At 35.3% G+C, this 16,091-nt stretch overlaps 1 protein-coding gene across 2 annotated transcripts in view; it reads right to left on the bottom strand.

Annotated features, from left to right (window-relative positions):
• The window catches only part of NUP37 (nucleoporin 37), a 44,649-nt gene that overhangs the window by 16,836 nt on the left and 11,722 nt on the right, over positions 1–16,091 (bottom strand). For both annotated transcript variants that reach the window (XM_032299392.1, XM_032299401.1), the window contains exons 4-5: positions 6,373–6,445; positions 4,452–4,546 (exon numbers count right to left, since the gene is read on the bottom strand). In XM_032299392.1, the coding sequence (XP_032155283.1) occupies positions 4,452–4,546; positions 6,373–6,445 (168 nt within the window). The remainder of the gene's footprint in view (positions 1–4,451; positions 4,547–6,372; positions 6,446–16,091) is intronic.

The raw sequence follows: 16,091 nt of genomic DNA on the forward strand, positions 1-16,091 counted from the left end.
TGCTTGGCAATTCTTTTTATTAAATACATCTATCAGATGCTCTTTGTTTCAATAATGGCACCTTTTTCATAAAGATACATATTTCTTCATAAAGATATATACTTTTCCATAAAGATATATACTTTATACCTTTTTCATAAAGACACATACTTTTCATAAAAGTATATATCCTACACCCAGTCACTCACTACTACCAGAAGAGCATTCTTCTAAGTTCTGTGATGTCCTCTATGGCAGCAAAGCATGGCCAAATCCACAAAATACCTTATTAGTGACAGTCTAAAGCAATCTACTCCAGAGTAACTTTCCTCATCCCCCAGAAAAATCTGTTCCTCAGCAGCAGTCTGTTACTTAGGCATCACTGATACCATGCAGCTCTCTGTGGCAGTTTGCATTTACTCCTCTTATCTGAATAACTGGGCTAATGCAATATGAAGAAGGAACCTAATATCTTCATTTCAAGAATCGGTACTAGGGTGTGATGGCAAAGGTATCTTTAAAAAACTATAAATTCTTTACTAGCAGAAGCTGATAACACTTCTATAGACATGACTCTAAATGCAATTCTATAAATTTTATTAAGCCATACCTAATGCTTGATTTTGACAGGTAATATGAACATCTGCTTTTTCAATAACCCAAAAAGACTAAAACTTCTTAGAGAATCTTAAAGTAGAAACAGTATACATCAGTATTTAAGAGACAGACTGCTATACAAGGGAAATAATAAAGGAATCTATAGTATAAGGTTTTTGAGGATTAAATGAGTAAATTCATAAAAACATGCTCAGAATAGTGCCTGGTCACATATTATTATCTAAAGCAATGATTCTCAACATGGGATTGGTCCAATACCTAAGGGGCTATTTTTGATTGTCCTAATGATTGGGTTGTCACATGAGAGCCAGTGGTGCTAGTCATTTTGTATGACTTTTGAATGACTAACTGAACTTAGAAATCCCAATAAGTGGGGATAGTTCAAAAGAACTATTTTCTGCGATCTACATTAATATTTCATTCCATGGCATAACAGTGAATTATTTTGATACTATACATATAAAAACTAGCTGATTTGCAAGAATATTATTTTTCCTTATTTTTTCAACTTGATATCCTATGATTTGTCTTGCTATGTTATTCCTATTTTGATTACCTGTATTTCCCTATTTCTCTTATGAGATTTAATTTCATTTTATTATTACTAACATGAGCTTTCATCCTAAAACTATAGATCTGCTCAGGGCTATGACACTGTAGAACTCCAGATGGCACTATTTGCATTATACTCTATACAGCTCATAAATCCCTACAACTGTGCAGCTTGACTGCCTTGCCTCTGCCTTACATTTTCCAGTTATCTTATTTTTCTGATATCCAGGCTTATTCATTATAAAGAAGGACAAAGACTATCCCACTATGTCTTCATATGTAGGTTTATGTGAGCTCATACATAATGTATCATTATTTTACTTGTTTTTCTTTTATAGAAATATATCATATAATTAAGGTATAATAATTTTCTGTACTTACATATTTAGAAGGCTACATTTTCTGTGAGTTTCACTTAAAAAGGTGTGGTAGGTATTATAAGATGTTAAGAAAGGCAGTGTTAAAACTGATACAGACCTGGTGATTTAAACGGGAACTCAATTTTCTTATAAACTTGCACAGATCACAGAATAGTAAAACTACATGGAGTCTTAGATAAAAAGTAATTTGTACTCTTTCATAATAACATTTTGTATTATGAGTCGTATCTTGGTTCACAGTGTGACTCTATTCTGTTTGATTCAGAATTTGGCAATTTTCAGTAAAACACACATATTTCATGAAATCTATTCAGGTGACTGATTGTTTTAAAATAGTGTTCATAGGGCAAAATTCTGCTAACTGATTATAATATCACATCTTTCTTGGAAATGTCAAAGTCAAACATCAGAAAATGTGCATAGATCAAAATACTGAGGTTAAAATTTTTTTTAAAGTAAGCACTGGGTCTACTTTTTATAGTACAGAATACATATTGTAGGACTGCTCATATGATATAGTCTCTTTTGTTACTTATGTGATAACATATATCCTCTCAGAATTCCTTCTTTCCTTCTTATTAGAGTGTATGATACTATCAACTCTTTCTCATTTTAAACTTTTTATATATGCTCTGTTCTTAAAAAAATCTTATCTGTATTGCTTAGGTTTTGGCTTAAGAGGTTTGGCTTTAATAACCAGTCAGAGTTGTTTATTTTTGGTTGGTGAACTAAGCTGTAAATTCTAAAAATACTGCTATTTTGATGTTGTGTATCAATCTGAAAATCTCAGTAGTTTACAAAAATAAGCATAAATTCTTGCACATGGGTGTATAAGAAGCTTTGTTTCTATAATGCCATATGGGTCCATATCTGCTCCACGTGTTTCTCATTCTGGGATCAGAAGCTATCTAGGACATGCTCATCCTATAGCAAATGACAGAGCACAGGAGGTCAAGTCAAACCAGGCAAAATATTTGAAGTTTCTGTGTCACATCTGTGAATGCTACAATGGCCTAAACAACTCACAAGCTAGGGACAATCAGTAGAGAAAATCACCTTCATGGGAAAGGGAAAGGAGAGCAAATATTTGTTGAGCAGTAATATGAACAACGACAGTCTAGCAAAATAAGAAACTTAGAGGCCATGTAGTGAGGTTTTAAAAAAATTAAATTTATTTAAATGAAAGGACTTATTCTTTAGTTAGGCCTTTCCTACTTTTTAGAGTAATGATGTCCTTTCTTTTATAAAATGATAATGGTAGAAGGCAGTAAACTTAAAAGTTTTATATTTGAAAAAATAAAAAAGTTAGCAACGCTATGTCAGTCCCCTAAATTTTTGGAGAAATTGCTAGTTTACAAAAAAATCTAGAAGTCATAAGAAAAACAAACACGCAAACACAGACTGCCGAGTGTGATGATCCTAGGTCTCTATGGCTTTTGTTCACTATTCACAGGTTATTCCTTGGCTTGCAAAGACACTCACTTTCCCCCTTTGCAGGTTTCATTATTTAAAATACTTGTGATTAGGAGAGTCTATCTTTTAAAGAGCTGAAATGCCATTATTTATTTCCAGTGATCGAATTTTTACTTTAAAACGATTCCATTTACTCTTCAGGTCACTATACCAACTTGGTTTTTTAATACCTGGGGCCTCAGAAACTTAATGTTATGTAAATCTGTCATATCGCTGACATAAAAATTTTAACAGGCAGCACAAAAAGAATAATGGCCTACGACCCCAACACTTTAAAAAGATGAGTTATATTAAGAAGATTAAAAATTTAAAATGTAGCTGGCAGCTTTACTTCTAATGTGAAGTCATACATATTTAATAGTTTTATATGTACATAAGTACCAATAAATACTAAGGATTTTGGCATAGTTTTATGAAACATTATGCAAAACAGCAGAGCAGCAGTTTTTTTCTTCCTCACAGTATTGTTAAAGCAAATGAAGCAACTGACACCCTTCCAATGACTGATGCACTCATTTCACTCCTGACTCCTCAGCTTATTTCAACCTGCTATTGTTTTCATCTTATTCTTTACCTGTGATATTCTCCAGCTTTAGGCACTATTAAAATGTTATAGCTACCTCATCTATCCTAAGTTAGGGGGTGGGGAAGAAGAAAATAATAGTTGACATGTATTGTATCTACAGAAAACCTTATGTAGAAACCTCTGAATTTATCAAAACACTAAATTTTCCATCAGGCTTATGTAGCAGATAAGAGTCATAGTTCATTATTAAACACTAACTTATATAGGATCTGTGAGGTAACTTGACAACTACATTTTATTCCTACTCATCTTGTCCAAAATTGGGGAATTTGATCCAATATATGTTTGGGCATTTTTTTTTTTTGAGACAGAGTCTTGCTCTGTCACTCAGGCTTGAGTGCAGTGGCACAATCTTGACTCACTGCAACCTCAGTCTCCCAGGTTCTAGCGATTCTCTTGCCTTGGCCCCACGAGTAGCTGGGATTACAAGTGCACACCATTACGCCTGGCTAATTTTTGCATGTTTAGTAGAAATGGAGTTTGCCATGTTGGTCAGGCTGGTCGTGAACTTCTGACCTTGGGTGATCCACCTGCCTTGACCTCCCAAAGAGCTGAGATTACCGGTGTGAGCCACTGTGCCTAGCCCAATACATATCTGGATTTCGTAAAGGTCAAAATCTGAAATAAGACATAGAAGACACCCATGAGAGGCAAGGGAACTTTTCATTAATGGTGACGAAGACCCAACTCACTGGTTTTGAAACTCATGTTTGTGTCATACCTACAGTTCAAATAAGGTATGCTTCTTCTACAACACTCTGTAGAATTTATATAAAAGTCACTTTTTTTCTCATTCAAAAAATGTAATTCTCATTAAAACAAAATGAAAATTTAAAAAGGTGGTTATAACATAAGCAACATACCTGCAGGTATGATCGTCACTCACACTTGCAATTCCTTGGCCACCTTTGGGATCAAACACCAAACCATTAATGAAATCTGAATGGCCCTCTAAAACCTGACAGAAAGAGAAAACTTAGTATGAAAACAGGAAAATCTATAATATTCCTATATAATATTTTTGCTTCACTGCCTTAAAAGCTTTCACTGCATGTTTTTCTATAAATATTTCTTAAGCAATCTGCTATTTTTAAAGCATGATTTATACACCCACTTTTTGGAAGGTTTATCTTGGAAAGAAATTGATCATTCAACACACTATTAGCTTAGCCTTTCTTTTTTAGTATGCATTTCTTACAAAAACACACATACATTTTTATTGTACCTGTCCTCATATCACCTCCTTTCTCACTTTTTATATAAAGCTTAAATAAAAATCATAGCTAGAAAACTTTTTAGGGGTATTGAGGTAGAGTGCCTCTAGGCTTTTTACCTTATAACTGTTGCTCTGTATACTCACTACTACTTAACAAACACCCACAGGATGGACTTCACCATCTAATGCTTCATTTACATGTTCAATGTGACTGCCAGCAGTGAAAACAGCTAGTTGTTATAAGACCATAGTCATCATCAACACAAAAATCTTTGCCTTGACAGAGAAGCAACAAATGAGACGCTGCATGCTAGAGGACTGTGTGAGCAGGGAAGGTTCAATCTGTCTAAATCTTCATGGTTGAAATCCTAAATAGGCCTGTCAGATAATTACTTTAAAGATTATCATTTTTTCTACCCTTCCTTCTTTCCAAAAACTCAAATTTGATCTCATTCTGAGGTTATTAGAGCAGTTCTGATAGTACTGCTCACTATGTAGAAATGTAACATGAAAAGAAAAAAAAAAAAAGAAAGAAAAGGATTTGGTTCAAACATTCCTGAGTAACTTTAACAAACCCAGGTCCTCCAAATCATTCTCCAAAGCTTCTGTCACAGCTTACAAGACAAACTAAATCAACAGTGAATGTTTAATGTGTATTATAACTAGCATTTTAACTTTGGATAGGTCAAAATTTTATGTGTATTTACATACTTGGTTATTTTTGTTATAGCCTTAAATCAGCCAATCTGTACAATAGATTAAGCCAACTGTAAATAGCTTAGAGTATGATTTTTTACTATTTTCTAAATGACGGGAAAGGTTTAGTTTATCTTTGTTTTATAACAATATTCATATTTTGGTTTATTGGAAAACCAAGAAGGCAATACCATTCTTATAAGAAAACACGATGTAATTTCGACCCAACCTGAGGGTAATTATTATAGTAACAAAAAACACACATATGGGTTTTACTATGTAACCAAGCATTATTCTAAGTGTTTTACATGAATTTGCTCAGTCAATGATCATAATTCTATAAGGCAGCTGCTATGATTACCCATGTTTCACAGCTGAGGATATTAGCACAAAGAGATTGGGTTACTTAACCAAGGTCATACCATTACTAAGTAATAACATGGAGGTTTAAATGCAAGGAATATGGCTTCTGTGTCTGTGCTCTTAACTACTTTGGAATCCGGCCTGTGCTATGCTGTGCTGATCATTTGTCCCCTTGAAGTTCAACTCTTACTCTATGGATGTTCATGTCGATTATATTCCTAATATATCCAACTTTGAATTTCTAATTCTTTCTTATTTCTTGTTCCTACCTAACATTTCAAGTTAATAAGTGATATGAGATTTATAATCTGCAGTCATTATTAAGAACCTAGTTCTTAATATAGTAACCTAGTTACTATTACCCATAGTAGAGTAAATGAGACCCTAAATTATATACTTTAATGATGACCATAAAAAGTCATTTTAAATTGGGATAAATTCAATTAAAGCAGCAAAAAATAAACACGTTTCAAAATAAACTCTAAAGATTTGTATAGCCATCAACATACCTTATATTCATTTTTATCTTGAAGATCTGAAGTAAATAATCTAATTTTCAAATCAGCAGCTGAAGTACAAAATCTGGAAGCAATAAAAAACAAAAATATACCAATTTTCAGCCTTTGAAGGGAAAGGTCTCTCCCTCCCTCCATCTTTCCCTCCAGGTCACTGAAGTTTTTATCAGTAACTCATAATCATGCTTTTTATGGAGGGAGAAAGAAGAATGTTGTGGCTCCACTGTAAAAAGTATTGCATAGCCATCACAGAAAGTGGGAGTCACATTATTTTGAGAGCATACAAAAGTTTAGTCTATTCTGGATTTGCTTTTTCAATAATAAAGTATAGAATTTTACACTAAATCAGCCCTTGAATTTAATTTTAAATGTTTTCTTAAAAGCATAAAAGGATAGATTTTAAAAATTATCTTCATTTTAGCCAGTCAACAAGAGATGTTAAAAATATTGTTACACACCTACCTTAGTCTTTGCCCTCTTCTGTTACCCAAAATCTTTAGTTTTTCTATTTCTCCAAATAAATCAGATTATGTAAGATATTTTTTATACCTATAAAAGCTGGCATATTTATACTTGCTAAAGGCTGGAGTATTATTTATACTTTAAACATTTAAGATACATTTTTCAGTAGTTCATCAATGGATTATTAAATTAAAAAACAAAACCTAAGCCACAAACAACTCCTTTTTTTTTTTTTTTTGAGACAGAGTCTTGGCTCTGTTGCCCTGGCTGGAGTGCAGCGGCATGATCTCAGCTTACTGCAGCCTCCACCTTCCAGGTTCAAATGATTCTCCTGCCTCAGCCTTCCGAGTAGCTGAGATTATAGGCGCCCACCACCACACATGGCTAATTTTTGTATTTTTACTAGAGATGGGGTTTCACTATGTTGGCCAGGCTGGTCTTAAACTCCTGACCTCAGGTGATCTGCTTGCCTCGGCCTCCCAAAGTGCTAGGATTACAGGTGTGAGCCACTGAGCCTGGTCAACAACTACTTCTTAAACTAGTTTACCTTTAATCCTAAATTTTCTAGATTCTCAGGATGTGAGACAATGGCTGTGAAAAAAATATAAATTATATTTATATAGTGAAAAACAATTTATTTTCAATTCTTTGGTAAAAAGAGTATCATACAGATCTAAATTTATTCTTTAGTTTGACTACAGTGAGCCATTTTTTTCCTCAACTACTAAATTTGAAGAACTCCATAAAGCAAGGCTATTAATCCACAGACCCTGATGTGTTGGTAGACCTTTGCTACTACAATCCCATTCCAGTAATTTGTCAAGAGCCGTTAGAGAAAACAGAACAAAGCTACCAGGGAATGATTCTTTGTCCAAGGTCTTCTCAGAGGTAAAATTAAAAGTTGTAGTGGAATAAAGTGGTTCCCTCCCAACTGAGGCTATACTGTTTTGAAGTGTTCATAACCATAGCTCAAATTTTCCAACATTCTTTCTTTCCCTGGGTTCAGAGGGGAAAATGCAAAAGCATGGTGGGGAGAGATACATATTTGTATATATATGTATATGTGACAGGGAGAGGAATCTGAGGAAACATCCACAGTTTTTGTATAAAGCATCTAGTAATTTAGTGACTGCTTTGCAGTTTCAAATTTTACTTTACAAATATAAAACACATTTTAATAAAGGCAATTTCCTAGCGATTCTTTTTAAAAAAATATATTTGGGATACTTTTTTTTCTTGGTATCTTTGATTTTTTGTGTGATTGCCATATATTGACTTTCTTTTCTAATTGTGGTAAAAAACACATTAACAAAATTGACCATCTTAACCATTTTAAAGTGTAGAGTATAGTGGTGTTAGTATGAAAATTATTGTTTAACAGATAATCTATAACTTTTTCATCTTGCAAAACAAACTCTTAAATACACTGACCAACAACATCCCTTTTTACCCTCCTCTCAGTACCTGGAATCTACCATTCTAATTTCTGCTTTAAAAGGATTATACTATTTTAGGTACAGCATATAAGTGGACTCATGCAATTTTTGTTTTTTGTAATTGGCTTATTTCACTCAGCATAATGTCTTCAGGCTTTATCCATGTTGTAGCATATAACAGAATTTATTTCTTTTTTAAGGTTGAATAATATTTCATTATATGTATGTATCATATTTTCTTTATCCATTTTTTCATGGTCATTTAGGTCACATCTACGTCTTGGCTACTGTGAATAATGATGCAATAAACATGGGAGTGGAAAAATCTGATCCAGACCTCAATTTCAATTCTTTTGGACACATACCTAGAAGTGGGGTTGCTGGATCATATGGTAATTCTATTTTTAAAATAATCTTTATTTATTCTTAATTGACATAATAATTGTATATAGTTATGAGGCATAATGTGATTTATGGACATATATACGTTGTGAATGATTAAATCAGGTAAATTAACATATTCATCACCTTACAAATTTATCCTTTGTGATAAAAACTTTTAAAATCTATCCTTTTAGCAATTTTAAAATCTACATAATTAACTATAGACATCAAAGTTGTACAATAGGTTACCAGAACTTACTCCTCCTACCTGAAACTTTGAAACCTTTAACTTCTCCCCTTTCCCTGTCCACTTCCTCTCCCCATACCTTCAGCCTCTGGTAATCACTCTACTGTACTTCTGTGAGTTCAGCTTTCTTAAGATTGAAGAGTACTCCACTGTGCATACACCACATTTTCCTTATCCATTCATCCACTGGTGAACAGTTAGGTTGATTCCATATCTTGCCTATTGTGAACAATGCAGCAATGAACACGGGCATGTAGATCTCTCTTCTACATACTGATTTCAATTCCTTTGAATAAATTCCCAGAAGCAGGACTGCAGGATGATATAGTAGTTCTATTTTTAGTTTTTTGAGAAACTTCCATACTGTTTACCAAAATGGCCGTAATAATTCATATTTTACATTACTACCAAGTGTCCAAGGGTTCTCTTTTCTCCATATCCTCATCAACACTTCTTACCTTTCATCTTTTTGATCATAGCCATTCTAGTAGGCATGAGGTGATATTTTATTGTGGATTTAATTGGCATTTCCCTGATGTTGAACATTTTTTCATGTATCTGTTGGCCATTTGTATATCTTCTTTCAAGAAATGTCTACTCAGGTTTTTTGCCCATTTTTAAATATAATTGTTTTCTTGCAATTTGAGTTCTTTACATATTGATATTAGCCCCTTGTCAAGATGTATGATTTTCAAATATTTTATAAAAATCTATAGGTTGTCTCTTCACGCTGTTGTTTCCTTTGCCGTGTAGCTCTTCAGTCTAATACGATCCCACTAGTCTAGTTTTGTTTTTCTATCCTGTGCTTTTAGGGTCAGATCCTAAAAATTCACTGCTGTGGAGATCAATGTTGTTAAGTTTTTTCTGTATTCTTCTAGCCATTTTACAGTTTAAAGTCTTAAGTTTAAGTTTTAATCCATTTTCAGTTGCTTTTGCATATGTGATAGGATAAAGATTCACATTGTTCTGCTTGTGGATATACAGTTTCACAACACCATTCATTGATAAGACTGTCCCTTCTTCATTTTATGTTCTTGGCACCTTTGTAAAAAACTGACCATAATGCATGAATTTATTTCTGGGCTCTCTATCCTATTCTATTGGTCAAGGTATCTTTTTTATGTTAGTACCATGCTGTCTTGAATACCATATCTTTGCAATATATTTTGAAATCATGTAGTGTGATGCTTCCAGGTTTGTTCTTTTTTGCTCAAAATTGCTCTGGCTATCCATGGTCTTTTTGTGATTTCATACAAAGTTTTGAATTGATTTTTCTGTATCTGTGAAGAATGACATTGGAGTTTTGATAGGTAGGCATTGCATTGAATCTGTAAATTGCTTTGGATAGCAAGAACATTTTAATAATATTAATTCATCCAATCCATGAACACAGGATATCTTTCCAATTATTTGTGCCGAATTCAATTTCTTTCATCAATGTTTTATCGTTTCTGTGTAAAGATCTTTTCCTTCTCAAATTTATTCCTTTTTTTTTTTTTTCATTTGAGACGGAGTTTCGCTCTTGTTGCCCAGGCTGGACTGCAATGGCGTGATCTCGGCTCACCGCAGCCTCCGCCTCCTGGGTTCAGGCAATTCTCCTGCCTCAGCCTCCTGAGTAGCTGGGATTACAGGCACGTGCCACCATGCCCAGCTGATTTTTTGTATTTTTAGTAGAGACGGGGTTTCACCATGTTGACCAGGATGGTCTCAATCTCTTGACCTCGTGATCCACCCGCCTCGGCCTCCCAAAGTGCTGGGATTACAGGCGTGAGCCACCGTGCCCGGCCCTCAAATTTATTCCTAAGATTTTTCTCGTGTTATTGTAAATCACATTATCTTAATTTCTTTTTCAGATAGTTCATTGTTGGTGTATTAGAAAGGTTACTGATTTTTGAATGCTGATTTGTATCATGCAACTTTACTGAATTCACTAATCAGTTCTAACAGTTTTTTGGTGGAATCTTTAGGCTTTTCTATATATAAGATCATGCATCAAGAAACAATTTAACTTTTTCTTTTCCTATTTGGATGCCTTTTATTTCTTTTCATATCTAATTGCTCTGGTTAGGACTTCAAGTACTATGTTGACAAAACGCTAGCAAACTGTATTCAAGAGTATATTAGAAAGATCATTCACCATGATCAAGTGGCATTTATCCCTGGGATGCAACAATGTTCAACATACACAAATAAATATGATTCACTTTATTAACAGCACGAAAGACAAAAACCACATCATCGCAATAGACGCAGAAAAATAATTTGATGAAATACAACATTATTTCTTGATAAAAACTCAAAAAATTAGGTACAGACAAAATGTTCTGCATCACAATAAAGGGCATCTATGACAAGCCCACAGGTAACATCATTCTCAATGGTGAAAAGATGGTGGTGTTTAAGATTAGGAACAAGACAAGGATGCCCTTTTGCCACTTATATTCAATATAATACCAGAAATCTAGCCAGGGTGATTAGGTAATTATATTTTTAATTTTCTGAGTAACCTTTAGAGTTTCTCATAGCAGCTATACCATTTTACATACTGATCAACAGTACAGGAAAGTTCCAATTTCTCCACATCCTGGCCAGCATCTGTTATTTTCTGCTTTTTTTGGTAGTGGCAATCCTAAATGTGAGGTGGCATCTCGTTGTGGTTTTGATTTGTATTTCTTTAATGATTAGTGATGTTGAACATCTTTTCATATGCCTGTTGGCCATTCATATACCTTCTTTGGAGAAATGTTGAATAAATGTTTCTCCAAAAAAACCAGTCTTTTTGAATCATTTTTAAATTGGATCATTTATTTTGTTGTGGTTGAGCTGTGGATTTTTTTTTTTTTTTTTAAGATGCAGTCTTGCTCTGTTGCTAGTCTAAAGAGCAATGGCGTGATCTCGGCTCACTGCAACCTCCGCCTCCTGCATTCAAGTGATTCTTCTGTTTCAACCTCCTGAGTAGATGGGACTACAGGCATGCGCCAACATGTCCAGCTATTTTTTTGTATTTTTAGTAGAGATGGGGTTTCACTATGTTGGCCAGGATGGTCTCGATCTCCTGGCCTTGTGATCCACCAGCCTTGGTCTCCCAAAGTGCTGGGAATACAGGAGTGAAGCACTGTGTCCAGTCCTGGAAGTTTTTTCTACACATTCTGGATATTAACCCCTTGTCAGGTATATGGTTTGCAAATATTTTCTCCCATTCTGTGGGTTGCCTTTTGACTCTGTTGACTTTCCTTGCAATGTACTAGTTTTAAAGTTTGATGTAGTCTTATTTGGTCTATTTTTGCTTTTGTTGCCTGTGCTTCTGGTGTCAAATCTAAGAAATAACTGCCAAATCTAATGTCATAAAGCTTTTCTTAGCTGTTTTCATTTAGGAGTTTTATAGTTTCCATTCTTATGTTTAGGTCCCACTTTGAGTTCATTTGTATAAGGTCCAATTTTATTATTCTGCATGATATTCAGTTTATTGAACATGATTTGCTGAAGAGACTATCCTTTTCCCATTGTGTAGTCTTGGAACCTTTGTTAAAGATCATCTGATGGCTATGTGAGGGTTTTTTCCCAAGGTTTCCATTCTGTTCTATTGGCCTACATATTTATCTTTATGCCAGTACCATACTATTTTGATTACTGTGTAGCACTGCAATACAGTTTGAAAAAAATAAGTGTGAGACCTTCAGTTTTCTCAAGATTGTTTTTGCTCATCTGGGATCCTTTGAGATTTCATATGAATTTTAGGATGGTTTTTCTGTTTCTGTAAAAAGTGCCACTGAGATTGATAAGGACTTCATGAAATCTTTCAATCCATGAACATAGGATGTCTTTCTATTTATTTGTGTATTTAATTTCATTCTGCAATGTTTTGTAGAAAGAAAACATTCTGTAGTTCTCAGTCTTTGGCTTCCTTGGTTGTGTACTGAGGGTTCATATGAAAGGGATACTGTGCACTATATTATCATGTAGTTTATTTTGCACCCCTATATATTTATATAGTGCATAAGAATGCATGGTCGGGTGCAGTGGTTCATGCCTGTAATCCCAGGCCAAAGTGGGCGGGCTGCTTCAGCCCAGGTGTTCCAGGCCAGCCTGGGCAATATGGCAAAACCTCACCTCTACAAAAAACAAACAAAAAAAAACAGAATCAAAAATACAAAATTAGCTAGGTGCAGTGGCATGCACCTGTAGTCCCAGCGACTTGAGAGACTGGGGTGGAAAAATTTCTTGAGCCTAGGAGGCAGAGATTGCAGTGAGCCAAGATTGCACCATTGCACTCCAGTCTGGGTGACAGGAGTGAAACCCTGTCTTAACAACAACAAGAATTCTACATCATCTTTAGCAACTTGAAAAGTGCCCTCAGGTCAGGCGCAGTGGCTCCCACCTCTAATCCCAGCACTTCAGCAGTCAAGGCAATGGATCACTTGAGGTCAGGAGTTTGAGACCAGCCTAGCCAACAAGGCGAAACTCCGTCTCTACTAAAAATACAAAAATTAGCTGGGTGTAGTGGTGCATGCCTGTAATCTCAGCTACTCGGAAGGCTGAGGCAGGAGAATCATTTGAACCTGGAAGGTGGAGGCTGCAGTAAGCTGAGATCATGCCACTGCACAGCCTGGGCAAGAGAGCAAGACTCTGTCTCAAAAAAAAAAAAAAAAAAGAGCTGTTTGCTGCTTAGGTTTTGTTTTTTTAATTTAATAATCCATTGATGAACTACTGAAAAACATCCAATATCCATGATGAACATAGATGCAAAATAAAATACTGGCAAACCGATTGCAACAGCACTTCAAAAGGCTTATCCATCATGATTAAGTAGGCTTCATTCCGGGAAAGTAAGGCTGGTTCAACATTCGCAAGTCTATAAATGTAATTCACCACATAAACAGAACCAAAGACAAAAACCACATGATTATCTCAATAGATGCAGAGAAGGCCTTCGACAAAATTCAACAGCCCTTTATGCTAAAGACTCTCAGGAAACTAGGTGCAAATGGAACATATCTCAAAATAATAAAAGCTTTTTATGACAAACCCACAGCCAATATTATAGTGAATGGGCAAAAACTGGAACCATGCCCTTTGAAATCTGGCACTAGACAAGGATGCCCTCTCTCACCACTCCTATTCAATATAGTATTGGAAGTTCTAGCCAGAGCAATCAGGCAAGAAAAAGAAATAAAGGGTATTCAATTAGGAAAGGAGGAAGTCAAATTGTCTCTATTTGTAGACGACACGATTGTATATTTAGAAGATCCCATTGTCTCAGCCCAAAATCTCCTTAAACTGATAAACAACTTCAGCAAAGTCTCAGGATACAAAATCAATGTGCAGAAATCACAAGCTTTCCTATACACCAATAACAGACTAACAGAAAGTCAAATTATGAGCAAACTCCCATTCACAATTGCTGCAAAGAAAAATAAATACCTAGGAATACAACTAACAAAGGATGTTGAGGACCTCCTCAAGGAGAACTACAAACCATTGCTCAAGGAAATAAGAGAGGACACAAACAGATGGAAAAACATTCCATGGTCATGGTTAGGAAGAATCAATATTGTGAAAATGGCCACACTGCCCAAAGTAATTTATAGATTCAATGCTATCCCCATCAAGCTATCATTGACCTTCTTTACCAGAGCTGGAAAAAACCACCTTAAATTTCGTATGGAACCAAAAAAGACCCCACATAGCCAAGAGAATCCTAAGCGGAAAAAAAAAAAAAAAAAAAAGCTGGAGGCATCATGCTATCTGACTTCTAATTATACTACAAGGCCACAGTAATCAAAACAGCACGGTACTGGTACCAAAACAGAGATATAGACCAATGGAACAGAACAGAGGCCTCCGAAGTAATGCCACACATCTACAACCATCTGACCTTTGACAAACCTGACAAAAAGAAGCAATGGAGAAAGGATTTCCTATTCGATAAATGCTGTTGACAAAACTGGCTAGCCATATGCAGAAAGCTGAAACTGGATCCCTTCCTTACACCTTATACTAAAATTAAATCAAGATGGATTAAAGATTTAAATGAAAGATCTAATATCATAAAAGCCAAAGAAGAAAACCTAGGCAATACCATTCAGGACAGGCATGGTCAAGGACTTTATGACTAAAACACCAAAAGCAATGGCAACAAAAGCCAAAATAGACAAATGGGATCTAATTAAACTCCAGAGTTTCTGCACAGCAAAAACAAAACAAAACAAAACAAAACAACAATCATTAGAGGAAACCGGTAACCAACAGAATGGGAAAAATTTTTGCAATCTACCCATCTGACAAAGGGCTAACATGCAGAATCTACAAAGAACTAAAAAAAGATTTACAAGAAACAAACAAACCCATTCAAAAGTGGGTGAAGGACATGAACAGATACTTTTCAAAAGAAGGCACAAACATATGAAAAAATGTTCATCATCACTCGTCATTAGAGAAATGCAAATCAAAACCACACTGAGATACCATCTCACGCCAGTTAGAATGGCGATCATTAAAAAATCTGGAGATGACAGATGCTGGAGAGGATGTGGAGAAATAGGAACACTTTTACACTGTTGGTAGGAGTGCAAATTAGTTCAACCATTGTGGAAGACAGTGTAATGACTCCTCAAGGATCTAGAAATAGAAATTCCATTTGACCCAGCAATCCCATTACTGGGTATGTAACCAAAGGATTATAAATCGTTCTATTATAAAGACACATGGACATGTACATTCACTGAGGCACTGTTTACAATAGCAAAGACCTGGAACCAACCCAAATGCCCATCAATGATAGACTGGACAAGGAAAATGTGGCACATATACACCATGGAATACTATGCAGCCATAAAACATGATGAGTTGTGTCCTTTGTAGGGACATGGATGAATCTGGAAACCATCATTCTCAGCAAACTGACACAAGAATAGAAAATCAAACACCATATGTTCTCACTCATAGGCAGGTGTCGAACAATGAGAACACATGGACACAGGGAGGGGAGCATCACACGCTGGGGTATGTTGCGGGGGACTAGGGGAGGGGCAGTGGGAGGTAGGGAGGTTGGGGAGGGATATTATGGGGAGAAATGCCAGATATAGGTGATGGGGGATGGAGGCAGCAAACCACATTGCCATATATGTACCTATGCAACCATCCTGCATGATCTGCATATGTACCTCAGAACCTAAAATACAATT

This window comes from Sapajus apella, unplaced genomic scaffold (assembly GCF_009761245.1).
Source record: "Sapajus apella isolate SASKATOON/1434 unplaced genomic scaffold, GSC_monkey_1.0 scaffold2, whole genome shotgun sequence".
Classification (NCBI taxonomy): Eukaryota; Metazoa; Chordata; class Mammalia; order Primates; family Cebidae; genus Sapajus; species Sapajus apella.